We start from the raw sequence: 19542 nt of genomic DNA, 5'->3' as shown, positions 1-19542 counted from the left end.
GGATGTAATGGCTGTATACGTCATGTAAATCCTCAGAGCGTATAAGCTTGGGTGATGGCCAATGTCATTTTGTAATTGTACAAAATATTCTAATGTGACAAATTTCATTTATTGCAATAAATCTGGATTACATACAGTATAATGTTATGTTGTGGTTTTAGTTCATATGCATATTTTTGGACGTATTGCTTTGTAGTTTAAAATATTAGATCAAAATATGAGTTCATGTGAGGCATAGCAACTTCTGTCACCTATCATTATACTTACCTTCTGTTGTCAGCGTTCAAGTTTTCAAGTGGAATTTAGTACTTTTTCAAAGGTATATTGTTTTAAATAAAATTGTTATAGAAATATTCTCCGAATGTATTCTTATGTGCACAAAATAATTGTTTCACTTAAATCATATCAAATCTAATCCAACCCATCCTTTTATTTTACCCTTGGTACACTCTCCAGTCAGTGGAGACTTCATATTGCCTTCAGTGTGAATTTTAATGCACTTGCCCTAAAGCAAAAAGCCGCTGCACAACATTGTTCACAAACCCCAATGCAAACTGACAAACCCACTGCATTTGTCATAATAAACATTGCACAAAAAATGCCTGTACATTTTTGTGTGCTGAAGAAAGCTGGTGCTGAGGACCCCAAATAAACCAGCGTGGTTTCTGAACGTGACTAAAGGCTTCTCTAGAATGAAGAAACGTTCCTTTTTAATTCCAGTGGTTTGTGGTTGATAAGGCGTGAAAACTGCCCTATGCTGTCACAGTGAGGCACCGCTCGGAGTTGAACCCTACGTGAGTGATGCTCCCGATGCTCCGCGCGTGAGTGATCCTCCACGTGAGTGATGCTGATAATCCACGTGAGTGATGCTCCCGATGCTCCACGTGAGTGATGCTCCCGCGTGAGTGATGCTCCACGTGAGTGATGCTGATAATCCACGTGAGTGATGCTCCCGATGCTCCGCGCGTGAGTGATGCTGATGCTCCACGTGAGTGATGCTGATGCTCCACGTGAGTGATGCTCCACGTGAGTGATGCTGATGCTCCACGTGAGTGATGCTCCACGTGAGTGATGCTCCACGTGAGTGATGCTGATGCTCCACGTGAGTGATGCTGATGCTCCACGTGAGTGATGCTCCACGTGAGTGATGCTCCACGTGAGTGAAGCTGATAATCCACGTGAGTGATGCTCCCGATGCTCCGCGCGTGAGTGATGCTCCCGATGCTCCGCGCGTGAGTGATGCTGATGCTCCACGTGAGTGATGCTCCACGTGAGTGATGCTCCACGTGAGTGATGCTCCACGTGAGTGATGCTGATGCTCCACGTGAGTGATGCTGATGCTCCACGTGAGTGATGCTCCACGTGAGTGATGCTCCACGTGAGTGAAGCTGATGCTCCACGTGAGTGATGCTCCACGTGAGTGATGCTCCACGTGAGTGATGCTCCCGCATGAGTGATGCTGATGCTCCACGTGAGTGATGCTCCCGCGTGAGTGATGCTGATGCTCCACGTGAGTGATGCTGATGCTCCACGTGAGTGATGCTCCACGTGAGTGATGCTGATGCTCCACGTGAGTGATGCTCCACGTGAGTGATGCTGATGCTCCACGTGAGTGATGCTCCACGTGAGTGATGCTGATGCTCCACGTGAGTGATGCTCCACGTGAGTGATGCTGATGCTCCGCGCGTGAGGGATGCTCCCGCGTGAGTGATGCTCCGCGCGTGAGTGATGCTCCCGCGTGAGTGATGCTCCCGCGTGAGTGATGCTCCCGCGTGAGTGATGCTCCCGCGTGAGTGATGCTCCACGTGAGTGATGCTGATGCTCCACGTGAGTGATGCTGATGCTCCACGTGAGTGATGCTCCACGTGAGTGATGCTCCACGTGAGTGATGCTCCCGCGTGAGTGATGCTCCACGTGAGTGATGCTCCCGCGTGAGTGATGCTCCACGTGAGTGATGCTCCCGCGTGAGTGATGCTCCACGTGAGTGATGCTGATGCTCCACGTGAGTGATGCTGATGCTCCACGTGAGTGATGCTCCACGTGAGTGATGCTCCACGTGAGTGATGCTCCCGCGTGAGTGATGCTCCCGCGTGAGTGATGCTCCCGCGTGAGTGATGCTCCCGCGTGAGTGATGCTCCCGCGTGAGTGATGCTCCACGTGAGTGATGCTGATGCTCCACGTGAGTGATGCTGATGCTCCACGTGAGTGATGCTCCACGTGAGTGATGCTGATGCTCCACGTGAGTGATGCTCCACGTGAGTGATGCTCCACGTGAGTGATGCTGATGCTCCACGTGAGTGATGCTCCACGTGAGTGATGCTCCACGTGAGTGATGCTCCACGTGAGTGATGCTGATGCTCCACGTGAGTGATGCTGATGCTCCACGTGAGTGATGCTGATGCTCCACGTGAGTGAAGCTCCCGCGTGAGTGATGCTCCACGTGAGTGAAGCTGATGCTCCACGTGAGTGAAGCTGATGCTCCACGTGAGTGAAGCTCCCGCGTGAGTGATGCTCCCGCGTGAGTGATCCTCCACGTGAGTGATGCTGATGCTCCACGTGAGTGATGCTGATGCTCCACGTGAGTGAAGCTCCCGCGTGAGTGATCCTCCACGTGAGTGATGCTGATGCTCCACGTGAGTGATGCTCCACGTGAGTGATACTGGCGCGTGAGTGATACTGGCGCGTGAGTGATGCTCCACGTGAGTGATGCTCCACGTGAGTGATGCTCCACGTGAGTGATGCTCCGCGCGTGAGTGATACTGGCGCGTGAGCATCCGCGTGACTGATGCTCCGCGCGAGGCGGGTCGGACCAAGGAGAGTGGGCGGAGACATCAGCATCTGGAGCGGCAGAGAAGAGGAGCCAGGACCGCTCACTTCACTCGGAGGAAACTGGACATTTAAGTGACGCGTGTCTCATTTAAACTCAGCCATTTGTGATTCATTAGAAGGTTCAGACTCTGAGCTGAAGCGTAAACCAAAGAAAGGCAAAGACGGGAAAAGCCGCCTCTGTTTCGGTGAGAGGAGCGGGACTGAGCCGCAGAATGTTCGGCATGATCAAGAACACGCTCTTCGGAGTCACAGAGGAGACGGAATATAAACTGTTGAGCAGCGAGACCAAGGTAAGGAAACCTGTAACATGTCAGTGTAAAGGAACATTACGCACTGTAATCACACTGTACAATAGTGCGGTTTCACTTTGACATTAATATTTTACGCTTCTCTAAATACGTAATGTGCTTTCTGTTGTTTCCATGTGCATTTTGCCATATCCGCGTGCTCGTTACACCGTTGCGTAAAAGTTCATGCTGGTCAGACGTGCCCTTAGCCTTAAATCACCTGTGCATGAAACCAACAAGGTCAGAAGTCATTGTTTCCACTGAGGCAGAGGTCAGTGCGCACTGACCCCGGCACGGAGCGTGTGTGTGAGACGCCTTTGTGGTTAACCCCGACACACTAAAGCCTGAAGCACTGACCGCTGTGAGGAAGCACTGACCGCTGTGAGGAAGCACCTGAAGGACTGACCGCTGTGAGAAGCACTGACCGCTGTGAGGAAGCACCTGAAGGACTGACCGCTGTGAGAAGCACTGACCGCTGTGAGGAAGCACCTGAAGGACTGACCGCTGTGAGGAAGCACTGACCGCTGTGAGGAAGCACCTGAAGGACTGACCGCTGTGAGAAGCACTGACCGCTGTGAGGAAGCACCTGAAGGACTGACCGCTGTGAGAAGCACTGACCGCTGTGAGGAAGCACCTGAAGGACTGACCGCTGTGAGAAGCACTGACCGCTGTGAGGAAGCACCTGAAGGACTGACCGCTGTGAGGAAGCACCTGAAGGACTGACCGCTGTGAGAAGCACTGACCGCTGTGAGGAAGCACCTGAAGGACTGACCGCTGTGAGGAAGCACTGACCGCTGTGAGGAAGCACCTGAAGGACTGACCGCTGTGAGAAGCACTGACCGCTGTGAGGAAGCACCTGAAGGACTGACCGCTGTGAGAAGCACTGACCGCTGTGAGGAAGCACCTGAAGGACTGACCGCTGTGAGAAGCACTGACCGCTGTGAGGAAGCACCTGAAGGACTGACCGCTGTGAGAAGCACTGACCGCTGTGAGGAAGCACCTGAAGGACTGACCGCTGTGAGAAGCACTGACCGCTGTGAGGAAGCACCTGAAGGACTGACCGCTGTGAGAAGCACTGACCGCTGTGAGGAAGCACCTGAAGGACTGACCGCTGTGAGAAGCACTGACCGCTGTGAGGAAGCACCTGAAGGACTGACCGCTGTGAGGAAGCACTGACCGCTGTGAGGAAGCACCTGAAGGACTGACCGCTGTGAGGAAGCACTGACCGCTGTGAGGAAGCACCTGAAGGACTGACCGCTGTGAGGAAGCACTGACCGCTGTGAGGAAGCACCTGAAGGACTGACCGCTGTGAGAAGCACTGACCGCTGTGAGGAAGCACCTGAAGGACTGACCGCTGTGAGAAGCACTGACCGCTGTGAGGAAGCACCTGAAGGACTGACCGCTGTGAGAAGCACTGACCGCTGTGAGGAAGCACCTGAAGGACTGACCGCTGTGAGAAGCACTGACCGCTGTGAGGAAGCACCTGAAGGACTGACCGCTGTGAGGAAGCACTGACCGCTGTGAGGAAGCACCTGAAGGACTGACCGCTGTGAGGAAGCACTGACCGCTGTGAGGAAGCACCTGAAGGACTGACCGCTGTGAGAAGCACCTGAAGGAGATGGGGGGCTCTGCCCACCCCGCCCACTCTCTGCTGTCCATTTTAAATATCATCATCAGCTCAGGCCATAGTATGTTCATGCAGTATTCCAGCTAAGTACAAGGCCCCAGGCTTTTTCTGTGTCCATTCTCCACTGTGTCCATTCTCCACTGCCATTGACTTAAAGCCTTTTGAAAACTAAATAATGTATATGAAATTTATAATGATAAATATGTATTAAACACATTTAAAAACACCACAATGTGTTGTGCAAAGGTAAAATACAATACAATAAAACATACAAGACATGTAAAAACAAGGTCAAATAACACTTTAAACATGTTCTGCTCATCTGTGTTAATAGCCTGTGTAGACAAAAAGGTTTTTTAACAAAGATTTTATATCATTCGGAGATTGGTCTGTTCTAAATAGGTCAAACTGGGAGACAAAGAGTCTAATCAAACTGACTAGACACGCAGGGAGTCAAATGACTTAAATGACTCATTAGTACTTGGACCCAAAACAACAGATAAGCACTTTGGCTCTGCACTGCAAATACAATCCTCTCATGACACGACTTAAAGGCTGCGCCCTCAGAAAACTAACATCAGCTCATTGAAAATATACAGATGAAGACAAATAAAGCATTGGTGGGGCCCTCAAAAGGAGCCTGCAACATGAATCTCCAACACATTCTTCCTTGGACTGTGCACTCGAGCCTCAAGTCAATGAAAAGCCACAAAGGCCAAAATGTAAATCTGTAGACTTGACTTGTCTAAACTGCAGGTATTGAAATTAGAGCTCGTCACCTGATCTGTGAAGCACCCGCCTGATGCTGTCACCCAACACTCTTAATTAAACCTGACACTGAATACAAGAAGTGTCTGGCAGAGCTCACACACATCCCAGGCACAATCACAGCCTAACAATGGAGTTATAACTGTTCAATTCAGCTCTTTGAGGAAAAAGACACTTCAAGAGGGCGGCATGGAAAGTCCTTGATGTGCTGATAATACCCTTTGAGTCCAGAATTATTACTATCACTGTATGAGCTGGTAAACACAAACACAAACACACAAACACACAAACACACACACACACACACACACACATACACATACACAAGCGCAGACTACACATGACTGACACGGTAATTGTACTGCTTAACCAGAGTCAGACTCACAATTCACAATGCTAATAGTGGTCCCACTGACAACCGGCTGTGTAATTACCATGAAAGTGAAGTTAGCTGCTTTTGTCAACAGCGCTACTAATCGTCCTTCTGAACAACTCAGGAGATAGAATGGAATGGAAACTTAGAACACGGTGAAGAATAGTTAAGATCTTTTGCATTTACTGCATTTACTACGCCAGATCAAAATTGGGGCTAAACCAGCATTTAACCCGAACAAACCCTGGGCTGGATCAGAACTAAACAAGGACGAAAACGCCACATCAGAACTCAAATTGGCTCAATTTTGGACCGATTAATGACAAGTGTCGTCTTATATTGTTATCGTTACAAAATTGTATATTTTTATTTTAAGACTGTTATATTGGACTTTACTTATAATGGACAGGTGTTGAAAATGAGCATATTCTGCTATAACACTTAAAACATTGCATCTGGTTCATCCAATGTAAACGCTATGTCCTTAAATAAATAAATAAATCAAATACTTGTTGGAACATGGACGTTTATTTGTGGGTTAGAAAGTAGAAATGAGCTAAAGCTGAATTAAATAATATTGATAATAGTTGAACACTGAACAAATGTGTTTTGCCAGTTTACAATTCAAACATGAAAGCAGCGGTGGAATATTACATCTGCCCTGAATGCAGATATTCCATGTTGTTATTAAACATCACAGTCGAGTGGCCACGCTGCATTCACCCTGTTTCACGTGTTCAAGTGTTGCGTCACGTTAACGTCGCGCACACGCGAGCGGGGGCCAGTTGTGTGTCTCTGTTATGCAAGACATTAACCCATTATTCCCTTTAGGTTGACTGAACACTGAAAATGAAGACGATGTGAATCAATGTAGTGGAGGGCGCAAGTTATTTTGCATTTCATATGTCCCTCGCCCACACAACTCCAGCACTGAGTCCCTCCCCTGAAGCTGTCAACGGCCGTGTGTCAGAGATGAATCATGTATGACTCTGTTCATCTCGTGTCTTCGGGAAATAAAACCAATCAAACGTGCGTGCTTTACTTACAAGCACTTTATAACCACTCCATTTTGTGTCCAAGGACGGTGTAAGCTTTGAGACGAGACGATACGATGCCTCCAAATATGCGGTGGTGTCCTCCGAGGGCCGGACCTTTGACCAGGTGAGCGGGGAGCTGGTGAGGAAGCTGCTCATGTACATCGGGGGAAGCAATGAGCCAGGTACGTTCATGTCCTCACGCCGTAAAATGAGATGAATTCAGAAGTAAATGTTATATTACGGTCATGTTATTTTACTCTACTTATACTATGAAAAAGAAAAACAAAGAGATAAAACATGACACAGAGAGGGAACAACAGAGCAGAAGTGGAGCTAAATCACCCAGATAAGGCATATCTGTCCCGATATTCAAATTAAACGCAATTTTGTCCATTGTTATTCGAGCCCAGTTGTTCCATTTCTTTGTGCTTTTTTCCCTGCTGCCAAAGTACATTCCAAAGATATTCGTTTATTGTTTCCAGTGCATTCGTTTTATGCCACAGATACATTTAAAGTCAAGTGGGGTGTTATGTATGTTTATTCACAGTGCTTTATAAATCTCAGTCAGATAAAAACACATAATAATGATGGTCTACTTGGCAACGGTGTTCACTTTGACATTGTGTTAAAATATATATATATATATATATATATATATATATATATATATATATATATATATATATATATATATCAGATTTCTTTCCATTGATTTAAATACTTTTATTGAGGAAATTATCAAAAAGTTGTAGTGATCAATGTCGCATTGTCTAATTAATGTTATAACTTATTTGTAAGTACTGTACCTATAAAGTCCTTTCATACAACCAAACTAATTATTGTGTACAAGAGTCAGAATCAGAAAATAGTGAATTGCCCTTGTCATTGAACAAAGTTTGCAAATATATGAACTTGTTTTGCCGTTAAAGTGCATCATAAAACGATGAATAATAAAATAATAATAATAACAACATCTATAAAATCAAATAAGGCATGCATTAATTAAGAATTAACTAAAAAAAATGAAGTGAAAATAAACATGGTCTCAGTATGTACACAGACATTTACACAAAAATGTACAGATGGTCAGAAATAGTGCAGGAAGTGAATATGGCCTGTATATGACCAGTACAGAGTCTTTCCACTGACCTGCACATTCTGACCAGTAAAGTCATGGATGGATAACATAACTGTTATGTTATTTTTTTGTTATTATTATTTTTTCTCAATATTTTCCCTCTGTAGGTGAGGCCATGGGCACAGCCACTCCCATCATTATCACCGTGTACCCGCGGAACGATGGCGTTTTGTCCCGGCGTTTGGTGGCCGGCCTCCGCATCCCCACGTCCTATCAGCAGGCCCCGCCCCCTCCCACAGACACCTCCATTCGCATCGAGGAGCGACCGGGAATGACCGTCTATGCTCTGTAGGTTTTTGTCAGGGCTCAGGTACAAATGTGCGAGGCCTCTCAGTGAGAAACATAAACCCCTGTCCACCTGCCAACGGAACATTTGAGCACAGATCTGAACAAACAAGTATAAATAAAACCTTTAAAATGGCTTTCCAATCCAGTATCCCTCTTCTTACTTAAAATAATTCAAAATAGACATTATTTTTAACATATTGACATTACTTTTAACCATCTTAAGATGTTTTTTTCTTAACAATATGCATATTATTAGCACACACTACATGAGCAAAAATCACATACAAAAATGCAAAATAAATTCAACATTGCACTAGGCTGTATTAAATGGCAGGTTGTGCTTGTGAAAGCCACAGACCTGTGACCTCATTGTTTACACATTGTGTTACACATTGGATTAAATGGGCTCAGGAACATGACACATTAGGAACATGACACATTCGCTTGCTGAAGTTGTCACCTTCAAACTTTTAAGTGCAATTAACCGTGTCCCAGCACAACATCAGGCACAGCACAAAAACCATGACAGCGTTCCTAAAACAAAACAAGACTATTAAAGTCTCTATTTTTCTAAATGTTGCATATTATTCATGCCATACAATTAATTTATTCAATGTACCAAATACCTTGTGTACCTAACTATTATTATCATTTTCTTTATTTGGTTGGGACAGTGCATGTTAAACATGCTGGATTGTCCTGCATTGACTCTCATTCATACACCCAAAGTGAGATTAAGATAAGATAAGATAAGATATTCCTTTATTGTCCCACATGGGGAAATTTCATTGGTGCAACGCAGGTAGATACAGAGGTAGATACAGAAGAACAGATCACTTATAGGAAGTCCGAAAAACACTTTCAGTAGAAGATCTCCTATAAACAAACAAAAACTCCCATAGACAAACAAATAAATAAATACATAAATACCATTGTATTTATGTATTTGTTTGTCTATTATTCAGTTGCTCAGTAAATTGGACATTCTTAACCATTTATTTTCCATGTCTTGACAGACAGTTTGGAGGCTTTGCTGGAGAGACTGAGTACCGGGCCGAGGCCTTGCGTTTGACACGTACTTTGGGTGAGACAGCACCGTTCCAACGGAAGCAGTACTTCTGCTGCAGCTTTGACCCACCACTAAAACCTTATGGACGCCGCAATGAGGTCTGGTTTCTACAGGAGGAGCCGTAAGGACTCGGATCAGATCCTCAATGCTCTTGCTGATGCTCACACCAGCTGCAGTGAATCTACTGTATGTAGGCAGCTTCTCTGATTTTCCTATTTGCAGAACAATGATCCATGTGATCTATGAGACCTTTTCTCTTCAATCTTATCTTTATAAGTCTATATTTCAGTATGTTTATAAAAGGTTTTTGCACATGATGTTAAGTTTACAAAGTGGGACAACTGCAATGAAATGATTGCAGAGAAATAGCTGGAAAAGCATACTTACTTTTCCAGAGTAGAGCACAGCAAATATAATTTATAATAAATAATAAATATAAGGGGGTGAGCCATAAAATGTAAGACGTGTTTATTAACAAATGGATTTGGACAGTGTTTTATTAAACTGTGATATACTTTTTTTGGCTAAATAATTTGTGTAGCCTTTGTGTGTTTCTTTGTTAAATGCATGATGACGCTGTTTTAAGTTATCTTGGAATAATGGTAATGATGTTATGCAAAAGTCAGTGTGATTCTGTTCAGATTTCATAACATGATAAATATATTTGTGGTTTATGTGTTGTACTTCAGGGAAATATTACTTCAATAACTTAAAAGGGCATTTAAATGTAAAATGAGGGATCAATTATGGAGCCCTGTCTAACTAATGATAATAATGATAATAATTTTTGACCGCTATCTCTTAAATCAGTATCAGACATAAAGCTAAGGTTGGTTATATCGAAGCCTGTACCTTAATTAAATAGCACTTAAACACAGACTATGTTTGTACACTGTTTAATAAAGCCAACATAATAGAATAAAGTCCATTCAATGTATAATTGTTGAGTTAGTTTATTTGCTTTAACAAATCAGAATTAGGAGAAAGTCAAGCAAAAAGGAAAAAAACTAAAACTTAATTATTGAGTATAATGTACTGACTCAGAATAAGTCAGCAGTTTTAGAGCTTTCAACAAGTTGTGGAGTAAAGGTAGAGTAGAAATCCACTTACACAGTTCAGTGGTGCCACTCCTCACTGTAATGAGACATTAATGAGACTAACATGGCCTTGTAATCCCACACTAGTGTACTTACACAAAGAGAGGGGTTCTGTTTCAGGTTGGGGAGCAAACCTCAACACTACAAAAGATTGAACTTGTTTTGGGTCAAGCTGTGTTTTATCACCGTCTTGCACATTTTGTCAGTTATAACCCCTTTTCCTTCATTTAATTTCTAAATCTTATCAAATCTAAAGAATACTGAAAAACTGTACTTACATATTAATCACATTCGTCACCACACAATTTATGACACAATCTAATCAAAACGCTGTCATTGTAATGATAAAATATATAATATTGATTAGTCTACAATTGTTAACTCCTACAAAAACTTATACTTAATAATATAAAAAGTTCTGTTTATCCCCCAAATATCCAGTTTCAACCACAACACTGAATATTATCAAGATAAAAAAAATTATACTTATACACTCAGTCCAAATGTATGATATTGCGATCCTTAATAACGTTTAGTGTTGTGACACATGAATCATGCCATGTTAAATTTTATATTGGAGCAGAAAGGCCAAGTCTTGTCAGCCCTTTAGTTGTTTTTCTTTTCAGGAATGTTCGGTGCATATGGTGGTGGTCGCTCCTGTAAAAATATTCTTAAATTAACAAAGGCCATATTTACTGCTTTGATGAGCAACATCACATTTAAGATGACTTACCATGGGCATGTAGACAGTGTGGGGATTGCTGGGATCGTAATATGCACTGGCTGCTGCTTCAGCTGCCTTGGAATTGCCTGTGAAGAATGTTTAAAATCACTTATTTTAAAAGAAAATGTCATTGTTCAGTTGGTAGCATTTGTTGTACAATGAAACATAAAATGTATTGGCACAGCCCGGGAAAACCTTCTATTATGCAATTTCAAAAGATACATCAAAATGAGTTCCACAATAGCACATCCAGAAACTAATACAGTGAGTGGAGACTCATTTCTGAAACAACCATGTTGAAAGACAAATCCCGTGGTCATGGAAAATAAACTAATTTACCACAGATCTGAACCCCATAGATAATTGAAAAAAGCATGCAACACTGGAAGTAAATACATCTTTTGACATCTCAGGAGATTAATGAAACAATACCACAGCAAGTGTGTGTGTCTGCAGAAAAATACAATCTTATGGATGTGAGACATGCAAGATCAAAACCAAAATGATACAAACCTGGAGCAGATGCAGTTGGTGGTGCTGTCCAGTTGGGTGGTGGGCCAGGATATGGTGGTGGTGCCATGTAGTCATAACCAGATGGGAACATTCCTGGTACAAACATCAAGGACAATCAGGACACCATAAACAAGTTAGTGATCATAAAATGCTCACACCTACATGCACTGTGAAATGCCAAAGTAATGTCTACCTGGAGCAGGTGGAGGATAGGGATACCCCATGTTGCCAGCGACAGGTGGTGGTGCCTGATAGTAACCGTTGGGCTGAGGAGGACCTGGGTATGGGTAGGCCGGAGCTGGTGAGGGTGGGCAAATCCTCTCTGGACAGAGATAACCATATGCAGCGCCCCCATTTTGAGCTGGAGGTGCACGAGAGGCTAGAAATAGTATTAAAAATAAATACATTATTAATAATAATAATAAATATAGCCGCAAGCGGCAATGATCGGCCCTCGCCACGCCGCCGCCACACCGCCGCCACGCCGCAAGAGGAGGGGGCGCTAACGCGCCCCAATTGTCCTTTTATTACGCCTACTGCTGAATCTGTGAAGCTGTCATATCTTCTCCCCTTTGTTTTACCAACAAAAAGCAATTTTATTTTGAATTCTTGGCAAAATGTGCGGCTTTGCCGCACAGACACCGTGACTCTTTGAATGAAAATGTGGATAACTTTTGATGGTCTTGAAGATGAGTCTCACCAAATTTCAGGGTAATAGGGCTGACGCCCTGAGGGGGAGGAGTTTGTGAAAGTCTAAAGTGTAAACATGTTCTGGCGATTTCCCCATTGGAATAACATGAAAGGTTTCGGTCATCGTTACGGCAACGCCATAACAATTATGACATGAGTCATTGACTTTTTTGATGGGGATGCTAAAATTGAGTTGTGTGTCAAATTTCATATAATTTCGCAAAACTAAACATTTAACCTCCATATAAAATCTGTAGGGGGCGCTGTGGCGCCAAATGAATTTATTTCACTTCAAGTAGGTTTAGGGCAAAGAGTTTAACAACTGATTCTAATTTGACGCAATTCGGACTTTATCTGCGCAAACGGCAGAAATTTTAAATATGGGAGATTTCTGAAATTCTAGCTACAGTTTGCGGCTTCGCCGCACAGAGACCGTGAGAGGTATCAATGTCATTTGGATAACTTTTGATGTCCCACTCCTCAGTAGCATTTTCACCAAATTTCAGCTTTTTAGGGCCAACGCCCTGGGAGGAGTTCGTAAAAGTACGACGTTTGGAAAAACTCCGAAGTCATGTTTAGCCATTTTTGAAGCAATATGGCCGACATTTGGTTGGGCGGACGGCGTTGCCGTAATAATATTTTTTACTTCTCTTGTCACCATCTACCTCTGCGCCAAATTTCATGATTCTACGATCAGATTTTTTTTGGGTCATTTCCCATCTCTCAATGCATTTTTGGTACATTTGGGGGCGCTGACGCGCCAATTTTTTTAATTTTAGAAAAGGGAAATAGCCAGAATGTAGAGAGGCACGATTTTTAGAGGCGTGCAAATTTTTGTGACTTTTCGTCAATGTTCACTGGGTGAAAAATAGGGGGGTTGGTCCCGAGAAGAAGAAAGAAAGAAAGAAAGAATAATATTCCGATGCGAAAACAATGTTTCCCATTTTTCAAATATCATAAACTATACATTTTCGGAAAGCGCTCGCGCTTTCCTACCTCATGGTGTGGGTCCCTGGTCACTGACGGGTACTTTCGATAATTTTGAGTGGGCTCCGCCCACTTTGTGTTTTTGGCCCTCTATACAGTAATAATGTTCAATTTTTGCATTACATGCTTATATGCACGGAACATGCAAGAGATGGGGAACGTATTCGTGAGCTACTTAGCGCAAATGAGTGCTTTATATGGGGATGACGACCGCTTCGCGGTCGTCATCCCAATATAAAGTGCTCGTTTAGTGCGAACTTTTGCACAGGCTTCGCCCGTTTACAACGGTAATGTTCCATTTTCCTACAACTAATTAGTATGCACGGGGCGTGCATGAGTGGAGGAGTGCGTTAGTGAGTGTTTGGAAGTGGGCGAGCGCTTCGCGCTCGATTTTGTGCGCACTACGTGCGCACTTTCGCAGCCGTGCTTCGCACGGCCTTACGAGATTAATAGGCCTCTCGCCAGCTTGTGGCGCTCGGGCCTAATGATGATAATAAGAGTGAAAACAGAGTATAAATTGCAAAATGGAGACTTGCACAAATTGTGTAAAAAAAACAAATATTATATCTTAGTAGCTTTAAGTTGTATAATATAAATATTGAGAAACTTACCATTTGTGGCTAATTTAAAAAGATATTGTCCAAAATCGATGGCTCCGCCGGACATAAAAGTCATTTTGAATTGAGCCGTGCCCTCCCAGCCACCTGGAGGATGAGATGATGTGGTTGATAAATCCATAGTGCAAGAGTCATCGTATGATAAATCATAAATTGATGTATTGATTTTTTGGGTGAATAAAAATCCACCTAAATTGACATTGACATATAATATGAGAGAAAGAAAGCTCTCATGGAGAGAGAAAGAAACATGACTAATATATGTATATTCCCCTTCTACAGGTTCACTTCTCACAGAACACAAATAGCTCTCTCAAATAATGGTGATTTAAATGGTGACCCAAATTTGTGATTACGATTCATCAGTAACTGAGCAGCCCAAGTACAAATGCAACAGAGGATGGAGGTGACTGAATGTATTCACTTACCTCCATATTCAGCCAACACATTCCCTTTAATGTAATTAGCTCCAAAGACTGGCTGTTCGATGCTGCAGCCCTTCATCAGATGATAAGGGAACATAGCCGAGACCACATGGTCCTTTGCATTAGTGGATACAAATACCAACTAAACAGAAAATAAACATAAAGAGTGAATGAGAGATATAATGGTTCTTTCTTTGCACAATGTGTTGTCATACCCTGTATGGAGTGAGGTACACATTGCCCTTTTTGGAGCCCTTTAACAGATCTGCCTTGGTTTTGACGTCATTCAGCCACAGCTCCACATTCTTACATTCCCGGACAACGCTGTGAAAAACAATCACTGGGACTTATTTCAGTGTTTGTGTTTCAGAAGAGTTAAGAAACGTTGATAAATAGGATGAGGGAACATGTCAACACAGTAACTTCCTGTTTTGCCTTTTAACTAAGCTCTATAGCCTTACGTTACTGCTTTACTGAAAAAAAAACGAGTATATACAAACTAAACGTTTGACGTTATTTTAAGGGGTAGCTAATGTATACGTGTACCAAGCTTCTTTTTGCTAATACACCAAGATACTCATGGTTTAAGCTAGAACAGGGTTATCAAACCATCGTAACAAGCTAGCGAAGCCGCCAGCGCTAGCTACACACGCAGAGGAAAACAAACACAAACGATCACATAAGTCATTATCTAATGATCCAATGATACAGAAAACAACGTAGAAAATGTATCCAACGCACCTTTCACCATTATTAATCAAAACCCCTCCGTTCTGTGAGTGATTACGATTTAAAGCCATGTTGAACTCATCTGTTGCTTTGCTAAAGCGAGCGCGACCCAAACACTGGAAACTCCGGCACATCGGCGTGACGTCACTGTACCAGCTGACACCTCGTGAGTCTAGAACCTTCATTAAACCAGGATATAATACATCCATTAAACACACTGTCTGAAGCAAAACAGAACGATTTAAACGAATCTAGGCAAGTATCATATCCAAAAGCAAAATTCTCAAAGCCCAAACCTTGTTTCCATTAATTTTTCTATGACATAAATAATTACTTTGAATCTAAACCTCATGTGACAACACAAAGAGATGTTGTTGTTGTTGTTGTGTTACTTTTAATGGCGGTTGGAAGCCAGACATGGATATATAATATTATGAAGCCAACTGAAAAGGTATGTTTACCGCCACCGTCTGCAAAGTTTGTGTTTTACACTATTTACCGTCATAAAAAAGAAAGAAGATAAGAAAAATGAGAGAGAAAGAGCACAATAACCAACAAAGCTCTAATACACTATTAAGTTCTCATACCCATCCTTGTTATTTTGTTTATTTTTTTATTGGTTATTGATATGGCCTTATCACCTTCATTATTTTAATCTCTTTATATCACCATACCATTGATTGAATTTGAAAGTCGACTTTTGGTGTGTATTGTAGGCCAGGGGTGTCCAAACTTTATTAACCTTTTTTTTTTATAGAGCAGAGAGCCACAGACACAACATATCAGGTTTCTATAACATCAAAATGTTTGATCCATGTTGATCATCCAGCTACGAGGGCTCTCAAGGGCCTAGTGCACGTGAGAGAGAACCCATGGATGTTGTTGTTGTTGTTTTATGGCGGTTGGCATCCAAGTGTTGCATTACCGCCAGACTTTATTCCTCAGACTTTGTCGTAGTCCTCAGACTCTGTCGTAGTCCGTAAAAGAACTCCTTCCATTGCTTTGGTGTTACAAAGCCCATGAGGTCATAATATGTCTTTGTGACTAGAATAGTTGTTGTTGTTTCAGAGACCGACCGGCTTTATTCCAGGGAGACTCTTCTTCATCTTCCTCTCCTTCTTTGACGTTCGGTGCTTCCACCGTACAGCTTTATTCTTTAGGCTTCATTCTATAGGCTTTAATATTTCCACTGATGTCGCTGCTTGGTAGCCGTGCGTCTACGAGACTGAGCGAGGACAGGAGACCACCCCCACCCCCATCTCGTCACTCTGATCACTCTGACTCCCCAAAAGCAGACCCCCATCACTCCGACTCCCATTTAGCGCCTTTAGCCTGTTTTCTATATCTGCCCAATCAAGCTCCTTTGTTCCAAGGAATCTCCCTGCAGCTTTAGCAATGATCCTGATCCTTTCAGTTCTGCTTTGAGTCTGAGCAGCACAGTTTACAACATCCACCATAAAGAGTACAAAAATGGAGAGAACACATCCTGGAGAGAACACATCCTGGAGAGAACATCCTGGAGAGAACATCCTGGAGAGAACACATCCTGGAGAGAACACATCCTGGAGAGAACACATCCTGGAGAGAACACATCCTGGAGAGAACATCCTGGAGAGAACACATCCTGGAGAGAACACATCCTGGAGAGAACACATGGAGAGCACATCCTGGAGAGAACACATCCTGGAGAGAACACATCCTGGAGAGAACACATCCTGGAGAGAACACATCCTGGAGAGAACACATCCTGGAGAGAACACATCCTGGAGAGAACACATCCTGGAGAGAACACATCCTGGAGAGAACACATCCTGGAGAGAACACATCCTGGAGAGAACACATCCTGGAGAGAACACATGGATTGGGAAGTGGTCAAGCTGATCGTAGTTGACCCTGATTAAAGAAAGTCACGTGATCCACCCTGTCTCGTGCCTTCTGAGTCTGAATCTCACTGGTCTGACTTGAAACTTCATGACGTCCAATGTCCAAAAATGCTTTCTTTTTCTAAGAAGCTTTGTTTGGTAACTTTTGTTTTTGTGCTTTGTGCCAATTGTTTTTCAGTTCAGAAGAGTAAAACGTATGAGAGGAGAAGACTAGCTTTACCTAAGGTGACATGTTCTAGTCAGAGAATAAAAGCTGTGTTTGGGTCCCACGTCAGTAGGAATGTGACAGCTAAAGGTGAGTGCCAGAAACCACACAAAGACCTTTTTCAGATTAGAAATAGTTGAATCGTTATGGTTCAGTGGAATTGTGCTCTCAGATCCTACAGGTGTGTTTGTCCCCATTTCTGAGAATGAGGAGTCCTGTGGAGTCAAACTGACCACTGACAAGAACCGTGGTCTTGTGTTCCTGAGCAAATATGACAGCTGTTTCACTACGTTCAAAGTAAGAATGGCATTAAACATGAACTTATCAGTAAAAAGAGCTGATTTTTATTTTTTTATTACTAGGACAAAACAGTGGTCGTTCCTTTGCATGTCCAGCTAAAAGGAGAAGAAAGGTGGTACAGAGTGAATATCAGTTGCCCTCTGATAAAGAGATATAGTGATAGGAATACTTTGTCCCAAACTGGTGAGTACTTTGGTGGGCAATCGTGGTACTAAACATTTTTCTATTGTTTTGATCAGTAGTTCAATCATCTTTTAGCTCGAGAATGCACAACTCCAAAAGGCCTAAGGATAGATTGTGGTTACCATCAAATCACAAGTGAGGACTGCTACAAACGTGAATGTTGTTATGATGATCGTGATGGCTTTTGCTTCTACAGACTCAATTGTAAGCCATACTTTCATTTTTTCCACTTGTACATATTATTAATTCTTTCCTTTTTCCTTTAGCCTGCTCTTTAGACAGACACTTTGTGTTTTCTGTCACGGCAGCAGATATTGGTCATTCCCTTTCTAAGAGCAACCTCAACATTAAGGATCATCCACAGTGTGTCCCAGTAATTACCACCCCAGACACAGCAGTGTTTAAAATAGGACTAATGGAGTGTGGGGCCAAGATGAAGGTAATGTTCTCTTGTTGAATATTTAAAATGTAGGTGGTGATGATATTACCCTTCACTTTAGAAAGATGGAGACAACGTCATCTATGAAACCGAAGTAGAGGATGGCATGGATTCTTCATTTAGGTTATTCCTCCATCTCTATAATATTATACAAGTCATTGCATTATATTAATTTACAATGAATGCATTTTTTTGTTAAGTCTTGAGGTTGCGTGTGAGTATGAGCCTTCAGAGATGAAAAAAGCAGATTTGCATACTTCACTTTTGGTGACAAATCCACCACCTGCTGTAGCTTTGGGAAGCATTGGAGTTCAAATGAGAATAGCCAGAGGTTGGCATTTATTTTTTTTATAGACTAATCTTTTGCTTGCCATTTTCATAACCACCCCACTTGTACATCTAGATGCCTCTTTTACATCATTCTTTCCTGAAGATGAATTACCTGTGACATTACCATTGCGTGAAAATGCTCATGTAGAGATCTCATTTGTCCAGCCATCACCAGACCCAACGCTTTCCCTTCGTGTACGAGACTGCTTTGCCTTTCCAGAGACTAAACACTCTGTGTGGAACCTGCTTTATGATGGGTAGGTTTTTTGCAATATATAAATTACATTTTAAATGAGCTACTGAGGATTTTCTTTGCAGCTGCCCGAACCCTCTGGACGACTTGCAAAGCTCAGTTCCTGTGGACAGTAAAGGAAAGATCGCTTTTCACTCCCAAGTCAGAAGGTTTGATGTGAAAACTTTCGCGTTTTTGGACCCACACACAGGCCATCATAGCACAGACCTAGTAAGGAGATGTGATTTCATTCCCCTAAACTATTCCATATTCCTTAACACACACATCATTTTAGGTGTATTTCTATTGTTGGGTGGAAATTTGTACTAAAAATGTGGAGTGTGCTCAATATTGCTCCATCACGTGTGAGTACAATTATTTGATTTTGACAATTTTTAGCCTAAATATTTAAACTATAAAGACTTTCCTTGCAGCTTCAGAGAATGAACGAAAAAGAAGAGAAGCTTTACACACTTCTGACCACCTCCATTTACTTTCTGTGGGACCACTGCTGGAAGGACAGAATGAAACTGATGTGGAGAATAACCCTTGTCTGAAATCTAAGAAAAGTAGGGATTTGTTAATGTAATCACAAAATTCAATGGTTGAAATTTGATTTTGTTTCAGTGTTTCAGGTGACCATTTATATTCTCTATGGAGTTGGAGCTGCTCTGCTTCTGATTGTGCTGGTTATGGCATTTAGGTGCATTAGAGGATGCCAAAAGACACAAGCTGTGGATGTGCAAAGAAATGCATCTCAATAAAATGACTC

General features: G+C 42.7%; 3 protein-coding genes across 3 annotated transcripts; 2 read left to right on the top strand and 1 right to left on the bottom strand.

Annotated features, from left to right (window-relative positions):
• Positions 1–2987: 2987 nt before the first annotated feature.
• Positions 2988–9850, top strand: LOC140358697 (heme-binding protein 1-like). Its single transcript, XM_072443708.1, has 4 exons — positions 2988–3119; positions 6965–7103; positions 8167–8347; positions 9364–9850. The coding sequence occupies exons 1-4, from the start codon at positions 3042–3044 to the stop codon at positions 9539–9541; spliced, it is 576 nt and encodes a 191-aa protein (XP_072299809.1). The 5' UTR covers positions 2988–3041; the 3' UTR covers positions 9542–9850.
• A 501-nt stretch (positions 9851–10351) lies between these two features.
• wbp2nl (WBP2 N-terminal like) lies at positions 10352–15331 on the bottom strand. The gene is made up of 8 exons (XM_072443707.1): positions 15211–15331; positions 14685–14793; positions 14473–14611; positions 14039–14131; positions 11944–12129; positions 11751–11843; positions 11247–11323; positions 10352–11170 (listed from the first exon to the last, which is right to left on the bottom strand). The coding sequence occupies exons 1-8, from the start codon at positions 15267–15269 to the stop codon at positions 11120–11122; spliced, it is 807 nt and encodes a 268-aa protein (XP_072299808.1). The 5' UTR covers positions 15270–15331; the 3' UTR covers positions 10352–11119.
• Positions 15332–17146: 1815 nt separating this feature from the next.
• Positions 17147–19534, top strand: LOC140358823 (zona pellucida sperm-binding protein 4-like). The gene is made up of 12 exons (XM_072443873.1): positions 17147–17376; positions 17459–17583; positions 17649–17769; positions 17845–17973; positions 18036–18208; positions 18270–18331; positions 18409–18539; positions 18612–18795; positions 18857–19001; positions 19066–19135; positions 19205–19339; positions 19398–19534. The coding sequence occupies exons 1-12, from the start codon at positions 17190–17192 to the stop codon at positions 19532–19534; spliced, it is 1599 nt and encodes a 532-aa protein (XP_072299974.1). The 5' UTR covers positions 17147–17189.
• The last annotated feature ends 8 nt before the right edge of the window (positions 19535–19542 follow it).

Source organism: Eucyclogobius newberryi, unplaced genomic scaffold, assembly GCF_026437365.1.
Source record: "Eucyclogobius newberryi isolate DKJ021-1_F unplaced genomic scaffold, fEucNew1.0.hap1 SCAF_13, whole genome shotgun sequence".
NCBI classification, from domain to species: domain Eukaryota; kingdom Metazoa; phylum Chordata; class Actinopteri; order Gobiiformes; family Gobiidae; genus Eucyclogobius; species Eucyclogobius newberryi.
Note: the sequence above shows the minus strand (reverse complement) of the source record. Positions and strands in the feature narration are given on the sequence as shown.